At 34.6% G+C, this 17591-nt stretch overlaps 1 protein-coding gene across 2 annotated transcripts; it reads left to right on the top strand.

Moving 5' to 3' along the window:
- The first annotated feature begins 780 nt into the window (after positions 1-780).
- On the top strand, positions 781-17558 carry dpa (disc proliferation abnormal). Of its 2 annotated transcripts, none has more exons than XM_068764052.1 (17): positions 781-1020; positions 1527-1634; positions 4356-4519; positions 4786-4956; positions 5332-5430; positions 5511-5643; positions 6220-6462; positions 7046-7274; positions 9044-9238; positions 10446-10622; positions 11465-11552; positions 12759-12919; positions 13418-13541; positions 13670-13776; positions 15648-15782; positions 16643-16853; positions 17376-17558. In XM_068764052.1, the coding sequence occupies exons 1-17, from the start codon at positions 888-890 to the stop codon at positions 17469-17471; spliced, it is 2574 nt and encodes an 857-aa protein (XP_068620153.1). In that variant the 5' UTR covers positions 781-887; the 3' UTR covers positions 17472-17558. The 2 variants fall into 2 exon arrangements, with proteins under 2 accessions (XP_068620153.1, XP_068620154.1); XM_068764053.1 differs by having other exon boundaries at positions 4789-4956.
- Positions 17559-17591: the final 33 nt, after the last annotated feature.

Here is a 17591-nt window from a genome sequence, read left to right on the forward strand (position 1 = left end):
ATAGGAGTTATATTTGCTAACTTTATTACTTTTAAATTATTTCCCAATAATTTATAAAATACTGATATTTATATAAATTATTAAAAGCTCCTATTTGATCGATTTTAATTTACTTTGTCTTGAACTTTCGTAAAGCAGACTAAGACAGGTTTTCGACAAAATAACCCATGGCCTTTAATGTAAATACTTATTCGGGGACTGTGTTTTTGTCTTCGGTGCTGGTATATATAATATCTGTTCGTGCTATTCACTACGCTTAAATATTACTGACTGGTTGATAATTTGCAAATATTTGTTAGCGACCCATAAAAATAAATGTTATAAAATAATGCATTTGGGACTTCGAAACGCAATCTATAACCTAATAATCGTAAAAGCGAATATCAATATCTCGCACCACAAACCATTAAGGTGCTAAGGCCGTACATACGAAGGATAAATTTAACGTTATATGATTAAAACACTGCTGTTTATAAAATTTAATGACGTCACTTTATCAATAAGCTTTAGACAGACACTGAATATTAATTTCAATTGAAAATTGTGCCCCATATTTAAGTTTTCAGAATTCTCTTCTTAGAAAACATCAAAAGAATTATAAAAATATACTAAATTAATTTAAGACTCTTTCTGCAGCTTTGTCTTTATTTACCACCAAATCTTTTTATCCTAATAATAACGTTAAAAACGTATAATCTGAAGCGTTACCAGCAATAATAAGTATAAATGGTTTTGAATTTAATAGCTTATCACACTTGTCTGCGGCAGTAGACTTAAGTCAAATTAATGACATCAGTTGTCAAAATTCGCGCCAAACGCATAAAGGATATAAACGGTTTAATTGTCAATAATATTAAAAACCCTCATAACTTCTCTAAGCTACTACAATGTCGACACCTTCAAAACGTCCGTCATCACGAGCATCTTCGGAAGCCGCAACTCCATCTCGTAGAACTAGATCTTCTCAACAATTAGTAGTTCCAGAAACTCCTCAAAGATCAACCGGTACTCCTTCGAAAGGTATGGAAATGTTTTAGATGAGCATATTTATGGAATTGTTTTTACAATTTTTTTTTGTTCAATTTGACATCAGTTGCATATATTTATGATAGCTTCACACATACTAAGTGGAATATGCTTTATAATAATTTACTGTCTATATAATTCTTAAGTTTGGATGTTTCTGCAATTTGTGTTTAAAATTTAATTTAATTTTTTTTACATTAATAAGTGTATACATTTACTGTTTATTTAATTATTTCTAACTTTACAATCATGATATTTATTAGAGTTGTATCAATCATACTTTCATCTGGATTCATGTCCAGAATATTCAATTGTTTTCTCTTCTTCAATTTTCAATTGTTTGGCGCCATTGTATTTGTATCAATAGTCACTATTCATAGGAACCTATCTTATTAGTGATGGAAAAAAACAGTTCCAACATGCATGTCATGTAAATTATATTATGGATATGGCCAAAAACAATATAAATATTAACATAAGTGTTGATTTTCTTCTTCAAGATGGAACGCCAGGAACTCCACGTGGCACCCCTCGTGGTACGCCGCGTACTCCCAGTGCACAATTACCTGGTACATCACCTGCTCGAACGTTGGCATCAAGCCCTTTGGGTAAGATCACATTATAATTTTGTTATATATTTATCTTTAAGCAGTTTTTGAGAGTGTTTGAAGATTCTCAATCAATAAATAAAATCAATATGGGATATTATAAGAGAGTATCAACAACTCATACTGTAGAGCTGTTTCTCACGAAGGGCATCATTTGTAATTTTCTATGTTTATGCCTGGCGTGTTACTGCTGGCAACCATAATTATTATTGTGATTGAAAATTAAATACAATAGCACAGAAAAAAAAATTATATAATATAAATCCAATGACACAATTGTAGCCAAAACACCAAAGTTGAAAATTTTGCATTATTAAAGTATTCAATTAAAAAGTGTCCATAAATTGAGGTTCAGAATGTATATATCATTGCTTCTGTAGTTGTATCAAATTAACTCTATAAAGGTATTTAAAGTTTATTTTATTGTATTTATTTGATGTAGCCATGGGAAGTAGTAGTAATATATAATATTTAACTGAATTTTACCATTAAAATGCCTAATTGAAAGCAAACTTTTTAATGTAGCGTCCAATTGTGAACAATATGAATGGGAATCAGGTATAGCTTGGCTGGTGGATTATTGTTGTTATAAATATGTAATAATGCAGTCTTATTATTAATTTTCCTAGGTTATTAATAATAAAGACCATTAAAATGCACGGCACACTAACACATATACATTCAAAACATTATATGTGTGTGGTCTCATAGCCAACACATAATATGTGCATGCTTCTAAAACAACATATGTTTACAGTAGTGCACAGTGCACTACTGTAAATATATGTGTAGTATATGTGTAGTTTTATATAGTACTATTAAATGAATAATGAATTAAAGTAAAGCACTTTACAATGTAATCACATCACTATCATATTTCATATAATTATAATTTTATCACTATTATTATATAAAATAAGTATGATAAATTTCCATAAAAAATAAATAGTGCAGGAAGTTAGATAAATAAAAAATATTATTAATTAAGGGCATAGAATTTGTACATAGTGGTCTTAATACTCTGGACGAAAGGGTCATTCCCGGCAGGTGGTAAAGGACCGAGACCTGGAGGTACCGGTCAGCTACCTGAGACTACCACACCCGTCTGGTCAAGTTGGTGTGGAGTTCTCCTGTCTGGGGGAAAGTGCGGAGGAAGTCCGACTTGCCACCGCGGCTGCCGATCTGGTAATTTATACCGACGGCAGCCGCATAGAGGATAAGGTGGGTGCGGCGTTCTGCGTCAAGCGGGGCGCCGTAGAGTCATACACAAAGAAACTCAAGTTGGGCAACTTCTGCACCGTATACCAGGCAGAGCTGCTGGCTCTAGCTGAGGCAACAGGGTACGCGGCCGGCGAGTCGGCGCAAGTCTGCGCCGTACTGAGCGACTCGCGGTCCGCTCTCGAAACTGTCGCAAGATCGGACACCCTCCATCCCTTAGCGTTAAGAGTGAAGGAGAATGTAATGAAAGCGAGAGAAAAAGGGAAGGATGTAAGGTTGTTCTGGGTGAAAGCGCACGCGGGGATGGAGGGGAACGAGAGGGCGGACCAGCTGGCCAAGGAAGCGGCCCTGAAGAGTAAAAGACGACCAGAGTACGAGAGATGCCCTGTTTCATTCGTCAAGCGGCAACTGAGACTGGAGTCGCTCGACGAATGGAACAGGAGGTATGTGGAAGGAACGACGGCTTCGGTAACGAGGATGTTTTTCCCGGACGCCGTCTCAGCCTACCGCGTGCTCCGCAGCATCGAGGTGGACGCGGTCTCGGCCCAGCTCTTCACGGGGCACGGGGGGTTCTCTGAGTACCTTCATAGGTTTAAGCTCAAGGAGGACCCCTCGTGCTTTTGTGAACCGGGCGTGGACCAGACCGTGATCCACCTTGTGGCCCGGTGTCCCGCATTCGGGGGACTCCGGTTCGGCTTCGAGTGCCGGTCTGGGGTTCAAATCAGGGAGGAGACAATAGCCTCCCTGACAGGCGATAATACAATTAGGAAAGATTTCATAGAGTATTGCAAAATAATAGTAAAAAAAGCAATACAAAAAAACCAAACCTAGGCATAAGAAAACAAAAGACTGAAGCAAAATAAATAATAAATATAAGCAAATAAATGTGATATACCTAGTAAATAAGATTTATAAAACAAAATAAGAGGATAAAAGAAAGAAGAGTAGAATAAAAGGGCATAAAAGAAAAGAATTATAACATGAAAGACAGAAAACAATAAAAGATAATAAGAAGAATGAAAGAAGATAATGGAAATAAAAAATAATGTGAAAAAATTAATTAAAGATGAAGTCCCTGTCCTACAACTAGATAGGGGTACGAGAGGCCCCCAATAGCGGGAGCCATAAAAAAAAAAAATACTCTGGACATCTCTATGAGACAATCATTGGATGGAGATGGTACAACTAGCTGATAAAAATATTAAACATTTAAAAAACTTTTAGTTTTTATGATCATGTCTTACCTCTTCTCTAATTTTAAATAATTGTCTATTTTATTTAGTTATATTTACTGGAAATAGATAATGTAATTGCTACAATATTGTGACAAATAACAACTTTAATATAACAACTCATAAAATGTTGTGCAATTTGCAGACAGAGCATAAATCTGCATTTAATGTAGGTCAATTAAATGTCTGTGTCAATAAACTTGGATTGCATTATAATTGCATTTAAACACTCAAGTTTTGTGGTTCTAATTTTTTTGTGATTTTATTGAAGGAACTGATATCGAAATGAGCTCACCATTGAATTATGGAACACCCAGCTCTCTTAGCACTCCGAGGTCTCTTATGCGCGGTGTATCTACTCCCGCACGACAGAGGGCTGATCTTAGGGGTCATCAAGTTGGTCCTAATGTACCAGCTCCTATACCGACAAAAAGAGTAAGTTTATTTATTTATTTTTAAATAACTTATTATGCTTTACTGACATATATGCAATATGCACTATATATATGCACTCAATGCAAATTCTTACAGGCAACCATAGTATGGATGTGGGAGGTCAAGTAGTGGCTAGTCTGTGTATATATTTTTTTTTATATTTGAATATAAAAAAAATACATATTTCAGATTGTTTACTTTATGTAAGATGTTAATGGATGTTCCTGTAATCACTGGCTACTAGGTAACACGCATTTTCGGTTCAGCAGGGTGAAGGAGGTGATTCAGAGCCATCATCCGGTGAACCTCAGCTAGTGGTATGGGGTACCGACGTGGCGATCGCAGAATGTCGAGAAAAATTCATTAAATTCGTACAGCGTTATGTTGAACCTGATGCCATCACTAACGAGCCTCTTTATGAGACTAAGCTGGAAGAGGTCAGTACCCCTTAATTGTTACCTATAGTCTTAAACTCAATTAACTTGTTTGTGCTTAAACCTTAATTTTGACGTTTTAACAAGTATTTTAATTATAATAATAAGAGTTAATAATTTCATACTCGGCTACTTATAGTGAAGTTGTAAATGCCAACAGGCCAATGACCATGGGCCCTCGGGTTAGAGGATGATATAATGCATTGTGAAGTTAAATAAGAGATTTTGTTTATAATGTTTAGGATTAAAAAGTGAGTCAGGTACATGATGGCCATTTATTTTCTGAAAATTCTTCTGATATTTGGAATAATCTCATTATTTATTTATGAGACAAAAGCTGTGTGATGTTATTTATCATTTACATAATTTTCATTTTAGATACACACTTTGGAAGAACCATTTTTGGATGTAGACTGTGAACACGTGAAAACATTTGACCCCAAACTTCATCGCCAACTTGTCTGTTATCCACAGGAGGTAAGTATAAACATGGTAACAGAACAATATTAAATATGTTCTTCCAAAGTATTATTAAAAAGGCGTTAATTTTTTTGTAGGTAGTCCCAGCATTTGATGCAGCTGTTAACGAATTGTTCTTTGAAAAATACCCAGCTGCTGTTTTGGAGCATCAGATACAAGTACGACCATACAATGCACCACAGCGACATATGAGAGACCTCAACCCTGAAGGTGCGTTTGATAAATTTATATTTTGATATTAGAACAAAGATGACATTTTGCCTATGATTGGTTACTTACATACATAGTCATTGCTTTTTAAATCTAGCAGAATATTGTAATGTTGGCTAAGCAACTGGTATTTAGCCAACAGTTTGTTCATTATGGATAATTGAGAATGTATATATGCTTTTAATATTGAAACTACAAACTGATTGAAAATTAGCAATTTTATTATTAGTAATTAAGGATGTTTACTGCCTTCCCTTTAGATATCCAATAAGACCAGTAGGAAGTAATCTTCATTTAGTGTCTTCCCATGACTTTAACAAGAGTCTGTGGGAAGAGAGTACTTATATAATATATACTCTCTTTAATTCACTCACACTATATTTCCTTTTTTTTTATCGAAAGCCATCTCAAAATGTACAATGATAAAGTAATTAGAGCCAAAACAACTTTTTATTTTTTGGCTAATAACACAATTGAGATTATTATAGCTGTATTTTATAGTATGTATGTCCAGCAGCGGAACTCTTCTAGCAGGAATGATGATCATTTGAAAGAAAATATATTTTTCTTTAACAGATATCGACCAGCTTGTAACAATATCGGGCATGGTGATCCGTACGTCAGGAATCGTGCCAGAGATGCGAGAGGCATTCTTCCGTTGCGCTGTGTGTGGCTCTGCAGCCGTGGGAGAGCTAGAGCGAGGGCGTGTGGCGGAACCTGCTCATTGTGGCCATTGCAGCACTGCTCATTGCTTCCAGCTCATACACAACCGCTCCCATTTCAGTGATAAGCAGCTTGTCAAGTTACAGGAAGCTCCAGGTAAAGTTAGGTTTGGTCACATTGAAAATAATCAATCAATGACTTGTACAATATGTTGTTTCAGAACACCTATTTCTGATGATTAGACTTTGATTTATATTATTTCTATAGTTATAAAATGTATTTTCTTTAATTTCTGAAATAAGCTGCGAAAATAGCTGATGTTGGTTATAAATTCCAAATGTAATTATATGAAGTTATATTATTGCAGAAACAATGTCATCATTAAAATATATTATCTTTATATTCTATAATCTTTTTTATTGTGATTGACATTGGTTTGTATTGATTACATTTGAGGTGTTGTTTGTGCTGTTAGTCGTAAGGCTTTTTTTACAGCTTTGTTAAGATGAGGACCTATGTTTCCTGAACTAAAATAAAATTTGTTTCGTTACTCCAATTCACTGAAGACTAATGTAGGCTATAAGCAGTGTATAGTGTAATGATTGTAGAAGTGTAGCGAAAATTCGGGGGAGGTGTGTTCCGCCTCCTAATTGCGTTCATTCGCTTGCACACGGGCGAGGAATCGTTTTAATGTGTATAATTTGGATGTATATAAAGAATCTTTGGTATTGTTCCGCAGACGACATGCCGGCGGGGCGCACTCCTGCCACAGTGAGCGTGATGGCGCACGGTGCTCTGGTGGAGGCGGTGGGGGCGGGAGAGCGAGTGTCGGTGACTGGCGTGTTCCGAGCCGCGCCCGCTGCACTGCACCCGCGCCGCTCCACTCTGCGCGCGCTTCACCGCACGCACCTGGACGCGCTGCACTACCGCAGCGTACACAGCGACCGCCTGCGCGACACCGACGAAATGTACGTTCACTGATGAATGATATGCCGTCGATTTAGCTTTTGTGCAGCTATATTCATGTTGAGCCTTTGGAAACATGAGGTCTGCCAACTAAAAATTTACGCAGAGAGGTCGTATTCCAGTTACACATAAGCACAAAGAGGGGCTATATGCGTGTAGGTGTATAGTGTTGTGACTGTACTTTAGTGTAGTTTGTGCGAAGCGAAGACTACTCGGCGGTTAATTTGCTTCTAGTTTTTACAAAATTGCACTTTTCTGGCATACTTCTCGTGACATATATCAGTGATCAATATAAAAGGTCCCAGGTCGACAACAATATAATTAAATTTCATCATCTTGAGAGCCTTGTGATTATATGGAACATCTGCTAAAGTGTTCTCTCTTAAATCCAAGGATACTCTGCTCCAAACCTTCCAAACTCGGTAAAATTGTGGTATGTAGTAGCCCGATTTGAGACCCCTAGGAGTCTGAGAGTTCCTTAAAAGTTGTCTTAGACAAGGCACCCTATGCACCTAATGCCTCGAACTCGCGGAATCTGTAAAAGCAATTTGGACAGCACTGAGAGTCTGGTCCAAAAATAATATATATCAGGGTGACTAAAATACTTGAAAATAGGACAATAGTTATAACGGTTTAGGTACGCGTAGTTTTGTCGCTGTAGATAATTTTCTTAAACTCGAAGATCTTCGTAGACACTGGTTGCAACTTTTGAAATTGCCAAAAAGTCAGAAAATTTCACATTTGTGTGATGAAATGGACTACCACTACCTAGCCACTAGCTACCAACCTCAAAAGACAACCTCAAAAGAGTTCAGATGAGACACCTTTTAGATTAACATTCGACTTAACATTTAAACAGAAATTACTTAAATATGTTGATGTGGATAGATTTATGCCAAATGTTAAAAAATTAAAATCTGAATTGAAATTGAAGGATGATGTAAAGTACAAAAGTTTCCTAGCATTTCAAATATAGACTGAGCCTATGTCTTAGAAAACCATTACTTCAATAAAACATGATTTGAGATGAAGTGTTAAGAGTTAACTGGAAACAGATTTGTTGTTTTTTTCTCATACACGCCTATTTGGTTTTCGGTAAGACTACTTTTTTTAATGTGCTTCATTTTAGCCTTTTTTATGATCATTATACTATAATAAAAAATATACTATAATAAAAAAAAATCAAAAATAATATTATTTAATATTTTGTTTATAATTCTTGTTTTCCTTTTATTTTCATTTCTGTCTGTTTTTACATGCTTATCCGACCCGCTTTATTTTTCGATACCATTTTTTTTACCAACACATCAGCTATGGCCCTGCAGTATTTAAGAAATGCAGATCTTTAAAAAAAGATTTATGTTAGTAATTTGCAAACACAAACTCATACACACACATATGTTTATGAGTTTGTGTGTTTGCAAATTTTTTGACACAAAGTATAAAATAATTGCATGCAGGAATGTGAAGTTAATAAAGAAATAAAGTGTTGTTAAGGCTGTGCAGGATTATGTATTTTAAAACCTGTTTGGTACAAATTTTTTTACTTAGGTTGGAATTTACTAAAATTGTTGGCTGCAACTATCATCATGTTTTATTTAAAACAAATGCTTTTTCTTTATTTTTTCAAGGTAGTGCGTTTGTTTTTATTTTAAACTTCATTATCTATATTCGAAACATAATAACTTTTTAGTAATATATTATATTAAGATTTATTTCTTAGTCTTCAATGGTAACAAAGCAATTATAATGTTCTTTGTGAAAATTACAGGAAGGACCATCGCTTCCCACCCGAGCGCCTGGAACTGTTTAAGGCGCTGTCTGAACAGCCGGACTGCTACGAGCGCTTGGCGCGGGCGATCGCTCCCTCCATCTACGAGAACCTCGACATCAAGAAGGGCGTCTTGTTACAACTACTCGGTGGGACAAAGAAGAATTTCAATGCGGCCGGACGTACACATTTCAGGTCATTATAGTTACAGTATACTAGTTTACTCGACGGAGGTCTCGTCTTAGCAATGAATAATCATTTTAACCTTTCATCATCATCATTTCAGTGATAGCATGTCCAGACTCTTAAGACCCCAACTAACCCAATCCCAGCGTTCACAACAACAAATGTGTTATATTACAATACAGTGGCGTAGCTATGGTATTTGGGGCCTGGGGCAGATTGGGGCTTGGTGCCCCCCCCCCCCTAAAGAGTCTAAATAATTTCAAAATTCAGAACAGAATGTAGTTAATATATATTTTTTTGGTTCAAAATAATAATAGATATATATAAAATAACATTAAATCTTAATAAAATTTATTGGGAAAATTTAAAAACGAACATTCCTCGCTTTTTGGCCTGCAAAGTCATTAATCACATTTTCAAAATCAATAGTGTCGACTAGTTCATGTTCTATTGACATTATTGTAAGATTATTTAATATATTTATCATTAAATAATCTTGCAATAATGTCATAATTTATTATTTTGTCATTTAGGGCCCTATTAAAAAACACTATTTACTTTAAATTATGGTTTTCATTTTTCTTTTAACATTTCATTATTCATCATTGAAAAAAAAAATTAAAAAAAATTATTTTCAACTTTGGTGCCCCCCCTGCTTGTGGTGCCTGGTGCGGCCGCCCCGCTCGCCACCCCCTAGCTACGCCACTGTTACAATATCTCTAATGATGTTATAATGTAACAAAGGGCTGATTTCTAAAGCTGGGCGCTCAATTTTACTCCTGGTTTTAATTGCGTCATGTTATGCCTATCCTATTCCGTAGATCATCACCATTTCAGACGAAGAATGTCCATTGCTGAAAATGTTTCCCACCATATTTGTAACGATCTTTTTATCGCTTCCGTTAAACATAATGAACACAGTAAGAGAAGTATTCCAACTCTATATAGCCATTTAATATTATTTGACAGTAAATGTAAAACTTTCACTCAATTTTGTCAAAGATGTGAGAAACGGAGAAAAGGGATTTGCGAGCAAAGAAAGGGGGGATCAATAGAAATAAAAAAGAAAAAAATTTACACCCGTATCGGAACATCCCCGCCTCGAACAAAGCAGAAGAAAGGAGTAATACAAATAAAAAAATACTTTCGCCCCTTTAAAGTTTTTACATCTATAACCAATCTTCCTGTATATTAATGTATTAACAATGATTTTCAGATCAGAGATAAATATACTGCTGTGCGGAGATCCTGGAACCAGTAAGTCGCAGCTGCTTCGCTGGGTGCACGGCCTGGTGCCGCGCGCGCAGTACACCTCGGGCAGGGGGTCTTCAGCTGTGGGTCTTACCGCTTATGTTACCAAGGACCCTGATACAAGGCAGCTGGTGCTTCAAACGTGAGTATAATGATTTACTGTCCCACAAGAAGAGTCATTTCTTTCATTAGAATATTGCTTCACTAAAACAGGGAATTTTATAGCAATAACCTAGTTTGTTTTGTTAATAAATCATAATTAAGCCTCATTGAGTTACAAATAGAGTAATTAACAGGAGTATCCATTTTCGGAATTTTTACCTGCACACAATGATATTTAAAAAGGTATGAGGAATAAGTTAATTTTTATAACACGCTGTGAAATGAATTAAAAAATTAAGGAAAAAACTGGTATATTTTTGTATGTCTTATTTGTTCTTTTTATATCAAGCTGTATTCTACATAAAAGTTCTTTTCCTATTAAGCTAACATTTTAACTTTATAAATTACAAATAAATGTAATTCTTGTCCATGGCCAGAGAGTATATTATAGCAAAATGTTATAACACATCTTGCTATAATAGTTAGAAATAACCCTTTTTAACTAATTATTCTTTTAATTATTCTTTTTTATTAATTCAAAATTTATGTATCAGAAATGTGGCCTGAGTTGTTTTTTTTTACAAATTGTGATGTCTAAAATGATCACTAACATAGTTATGGGGATCACAATGAATTAAAATGAAATCTAATATAACAGTTTCAGAGCATTTTATATTTACCAGCAGTGGGACAACATCTTAAAAGATTTGAAAGCTTGCAGTTCAAGCGACAACTCTCCCTTTGTGCCATTATTGTTGCATTGTTGTTTAGTCCACCCACCAACACAGCTTACAGATATTATTTCACCATCTATAATTACTTTTTTAACAAAATGTTTATAAAATATATGTCTACCCTACAATAATCAATTTTCGCTTACAGAGGGGCGCTAGTGTTAGCTGACAACGGTATTTGCTGCATCGACGAATTCGACAAAATGAATGACTCCACTCGCAGCGTATTACATGAAGTAAGTACATTGGTCATTAAAGAATACTTATTAATCATTCACAGGTAATTATAAGCATTTGTCTATTTTTTAACGACGATTTAAAAATAAAGGTTAAAAATTATAATAAATTTTTATTGACTGAATTAAAATCAAGTGTTTGTTTGCGATCTCATCAAAAATTAAACACAGATGGAGTCTTACTTATCAAAACACATGTTCCTATTTATGTATGAAAGTAGAGAAACCGACTTTTGTAAACTATTACATTCTCTTAATTGTTATTAAAACGGCAAATCAAAATGCTTGTTTGATTGCCCGTAATTTCCACAAAAAGTAAGCCATCACCAATCTCAAGATCGAAGACAGAATTAGTGGAACCATGTTGTACTACTCTCTTCAAAGTACAATTTACACAAAATTACTTTGACTTCTCAACTAAAAAAAAAACTTAAAATTTCAAAGGGTTATTAGTTATAGGTGTAAATCCTCTGAAAGGCTGAATATGCAGCTCATTTCTCAGGAAAAATATTCGAATGCTTTATACCTATTTCTAATCACCTGTATAATAAAGTGATCATCTTGTAATAATTATGTCCATCCTATAAACCTTTTAAAATCATTCACCTCAAAAGCCGTTCAATTGTGGAATGATTTACTGCTGAGTATAAAACATGAAAACTCAATACATATTTATTAGAAAATGGTTAAGAACTATTTACTAGACCTATGATTATCTGTTAATTCATTTATTTTGCTTCCTCTGTTTCTTTATTCTTTCTGAGGCAGGTGCGATCCAAATCAGTTCATTTCATTAAGAATTTGTTATTTATATTATGTATTTTATGGTATTATGTATTATACCTTATTTATTATAAGTATAAGTATATATATATATATATATATATATATATATATATATATACTTATACTTATGATAAATATATATATATAATTATATATATATATAAATATATATATATAATTATATATATATATATAAATATATATATATATATTTATATATATATATAATAAGTATATATTTATATATATATACATGTACATAATTACCTTTTTAATACTATGGTTGTCTATAAGAGATTGCCTTGTGTGATGAGACTGTCCATTGTACACTTTGGTTAATTACTCGTATTATGAAACTTTAAACTTGTCCTAATGTGTACAATAAAGAATATTTCATAAAAAATAATGTTTTTTTTCCAGGTAATGGAACAACAGACTCTGTCGATTGCAAAAGCGGGCATCATTTGCCAACTGAACGCCAGGACCTCTATCCTTGCAGCGGCCAACCCCGCTGAGTCGCAATGGAACAAAAATAAAACTATTGTTGAAAATGTTCAGCTGCCACACACTCTTATGTCTAGGTACGACAGATTACAGAAAGTACAGAAGTAGATAGGTTCACTCATTTTTCCAATGAAGGCTGTATAATTTCCGTGTGAAAAGTGATTAAAATAAAATATTTTTCATTGTTGCCAATATTTGTTACATTAGTGTAACAGATATTGGCAACAATATATATTTATTTTATAGATAATATAAATGGCCGATTATGCAAAAGGTTGTGAAAGAAGCTATTTGCTAGTCGGTTAATTAGTTTATTATTAGGTAACAATGTACATACAGTTTTAAATGACAAAATGATATGGTATTCTGCACTATTTCTACAAAAAAGCGCTGTATCGCGCCCTAGGTATGTGCGCGGCGTGACGCGGAGGGGGAGAAGGAGGAGGTATTTCTTAGATCTAAATATTTGCCTGGTCACTTTCTCTATTACCATTAAATTTATCGCCATATAAAGTGAAAATAATTAGTAGGTAAAGGGACCCTTCCATTACCTAATTTGTTTATTACATGTTCAGGTTCGATCTAATATTCTTGATACTGGACCCGCAAGACGAGGCGTTTGACCGGAGGCTGGCGACGCATCTCGTCTCTCTTTATTACAAGGACCCCACCGACACGCAAGACGACGAGGATAGCATTGTAAGTTATTGGATATATTATTAAATAATTAAACATCATTATTATGATCCTTATTATGAGTATGGCCGGGAGCAGAAGAAACCGGTCAGCAGTTTATAAGAGAGAAATGAGTTGTGGTCTTTTTACAGAACATGAGCTTGATGCGAGACTACATAGCGTTCGCTAAGGAACACGTGCAGCCTACGCTCAGCGAGCCGGCACAGCAACGACTCATTGACGCTTATGTCGATATGAGGTGAGACGATACTTCCCAATCTTTACTAATAACAACATATTTAATTTCTGGCAACAATTATTTTTTTTCGCTCTGGTTACATTCATCATTAAAAGAGGGGTATTACTAGATTTTTTAATTAGAGTGCCACTCAATTTTTACCTTGGGCAACACTCGTTTTCATTGTTGAATATTTTAGCCCGCATTGTCCATTTAGTGCATTTTTGCTTTGATCTGGTATCTCCATGTGTCACAATCTCTTATAGTAACTTCAAAAAAGACATACTAAGAGCAGTAAGAACTTGGCATATCCACTGCTTGGGTTAGCATCCTTGTGGACTTTTTCCTTTTCATATAATTATACTAATATGTTATATACACTAAAATGTGTACAATGACTTAAGCTCTTTGGCATTTCGGAATTCGGCATTTTACTACGAGTTCGAATGAGATCATTAGAAGAACGAAACTAGTGGACAAAGCCTATCAGACTGGCTAGTTGACGTGGCAAGGAGCAGGCTATATAAAGCGCACAAGAGATGGCTGCTGGAGTCTTAAGGTTTTGGAATAGAGACCACGGACTAGCAAACATATAGATGACCATTCAGACAATACTGAATGCTTACAACTGGTCAAATTGGAAATTTAATAGAAATGTCTGTGTCAAACTGTGGACGCCCTACAGCTGAAATGATGTTGATAATAATTATATTATCTGTTTTGTACATTCCAAGATTCTTAAAAAAATTACTTTTATTATTCCAATTAAATTTTCATATAGTATATCAGGAGTGGCCCAATTGCGACTCGTGAGTCACATGCGGCTCTTTGAATGACCATTTTTGGCTCTGATTGATTGACAAATTATTTCAATATTTAAATTTATATCAGCTGACTTAGGTTATATATATATATCGATTTTTAAACCCTATGCCAGCTCCTGAGAAATCGAAACAAATTACTGGTGTGAATAATAATAATTAGTATTCCACGATAAAATTAGCGAAAAACCAACACTGATCATAATTAACTAACCGGCATCTTAAATATTAGGAGCGCTGTCATATGCGTGTGCCGTTATTCTAACTTCAATGCACATATTTTGTACTTTTGTGGTATAATTTCCATAAATATAATTTTTTTTAAAAAAATATTCATTTGTGTGTTTTAAATGCGTATTAAATTGCAAGTAAAAAAAAGTCCAATATTTAGCCACTTCCGCACATGCAGTGGTAGTCGTGTAACAAAGTGCACTGCCCGCCAAATCTCAAGACTCTGTGTTTGGCACTAATCGGTGTAACGTAACTCCTGAAGATGCTTGCGGAAGTCCATCCTAAATAAGAAAAGGACTAATATTTAGCCACTTCCGCACATGCAGTGGTAGTCGTGCAACAAAGTGCACCGCCCGCCAGCCCGCTGATAAATGCGCATGCGGCAAACAATGCGAACTATTCAACTGCCACCGTCAAATCACTCAACACGTGTTTCACCCCTTCACGGGGCATCTTCAGGAGTTACGTTACACCGATTAGTGCCAAACACAGAGTCTTGAGATTTGGCGGGCAGTGCACTTTGTTGCACGACTACCACTGCATGTGCGGAAGTGGCTAAATATTGGTCCTTTTCTTACTTGCAATTTAATCCGCAAGGTAACGCCTGATTCCATTAAATATTAAATTGCAGTTTGCAAAAAAATTTCAAATTTCAAACAATGTCTCAAACTGTCAAGAAGCTTGGCCACTCCTGTAGTATATATTTATGGTGAATACGTGTTCAAATGGTAATAAAATAAATAATATGATATATGCGTTTCTTAGTGTGTCTTTAGGTAGAGGCAGTTAAGATAAGTACCACAGTAGCGACTATATTGATCATCAAACTTTAAATTGCAGAAGAGTGGGTAGTGGGCGTGGTCAAATCTCCGCTTACCCGCGTCAGCTCGAGTCTCTGATCCGTCTCGCTGAGGCACATGCCCGGGTCCGATTGTGTCCCGTGGTAGAAATTGTAGATGTGGACGAAGCCGCAAGGTAAGGTTTCTTGCATTTAATGTTTTTAAAAATAATTTATTCACAATAAATTCATTAAAAACATTTGTTTAATATTAAATCACCTCTGTTACTGACTAAATCCTCACATAAAATAAATTTTACATTATTGTAGCATTTTAGTCTTCCAAGTTAAAACGAAATGAATTAATCATGTATATTTATTATATACACCTGTTTTAATATATTCTTAGGTATTATTCTACCATATCGTGAATTTTTTTATAATAAAATATTGGAAATTGTAAAAAAAAACATTATAATTTGTGTTGTGAAAAATTATTAAAGCCTGTTACTAAAAATTTTATCATGAGATTTATTGTTTATCTTCAATGTTACATATAATTGCATATATAATAGAAAAATAATGTCCCTATCACCCATGATCATAACATATCTTGAAAATAGTTTTACTAATTTAATTATTTTTTTTATTGCAAGTTTCCTAATATTTTGAAGGTTCTCATGGAATGATAAATTAGAAGATTGCGCAAAACTGCGTATTGACAATTCTCTTTGAGCTTCGCGCTTTGGATAGCTCACGAACTGCATGTTCATATTTTTGTTTAACATTATTTACAGATTAATTTATTAAGTAACCACTCTAAAACATGTTACATTAATTTATATTTTCTTTCATTTAATTTCTGGAGCAGTCAATAACTTTTTGCAGTAATATGTTGAAATAGCTGGTTTTAAATAATATTTTAGTTATGTGTATTATATATATATATATATATATATATATATTACTTAGTATATTAAATGAAATACTCACTTTTACTTTTGTTCATGTTTATAAATGTCTTAACTAAAATGTAGTCTTGTGCAATCTGTTATAGATTACACCGTGAAGCACTAAAGCAATCGGCTACAGATCCAGCGTCTGGTCGCATTGATGTGGGCATCCTGACCACAGGGCTGGGCGCAGCCGCGCGAAGGCGTCGTGCCGATTTGGTGGCTGCACTCAGAGAACTCATTCGACCCTATAGCAAACCTCACACACTCACGCACGCGAAGCTGCTGCAGGAAGTTAACACAACTTCGCAGATCGTAAGTATTTATTTAATTTTATAATTTACTTACATTATTGGATTTGTAGGTACTTCGAGAAAATATATGGAAACTTATAGAACTTATAGTAATTAATTTATTAAGTTAGCAACCAATGACAAGCGGTATTTAAGACAATCCCGAGGGCTAGTAGGGCATTGTTCTTCTGATGGAATCATTGTAAAGCTAATATTTAAAATATGTATTAAGAAAAGTTAAAGTGATCTTATATTACAGTATAGTGCAGGAATAAGCAATACCCGGCCGCTTGCGGCCCGTTAAACATTTTCAAAATTTAATTTATTTTATTGATTTTTACTCTTCAATATATTTTAAAAAAATTAATTATAATAAAATAGTGGTACATGCTATACTGAAATAGTTGACCACCTATACTCATTTAATGTCCAATGCGACCTATATATAAATGTGTAACTATATAGTTAAAGCTACAATTTTTCTTTAAATTTTATTACATATTACTGCAGAAGAAACGTAGTGATAATTTGTAACTTGTTCTAGACGGTGTCCAGAGAACAGCTGGATGAGGCGTTACGGGACCTGCAGGACGAGGGCAAAGTGACGGTCGTCAGTCACACGCATCTGCGACTCTGTTGATCTACTTTTTGTACTAGAATATCGAATTATTGTATTGCGCTGGCGTTTCTCCCAACAATGAGCCAATTTAGCATAAGAAATAGGCATTAAATAATTTAATTAAGTTTTTTGTAAGCATTA

Source organism: Battus philenor, unplaced genomic scaffold (genome assembly GCF_028537555.1).
Source record: "Battus philenor isolate CCGP_79_NKW_IND1 unplaced genomic scaffold, ilBatPhil1.0.hap1 SCAF_19, whole genome shotgun sequence".
Lineage (NCBI taxonomy): Eukaryota > Metazoa > Arthropoda > Insecta > Lepidoptera > Papilionidae > Battus > Battus philenor.

Bases quoted from the DNA above. Each gene is read 5' to 3' on its own strand.
- dpa (XM_068764052.1), top strand. From the start codon at position 888: ATGTCGACACCTTCAAAACGTCCGTCATCACGAGCATCTTCGGAAGCC. The intron at 4,520-4,785 runs GTAAGTTTATTT...TTTTCGGTTCAG, and splicing joins CTCCTATACCGACAAAAAGA to CAGGGTGAAGGAGGTGATTC. The intron at 9,239-10,445 runs GTCATTATAGTT...AATGATTTTCAG, and splicing joins GCCGGACGTACACATTTCAG to ATCAGAGATAAATATACTGC.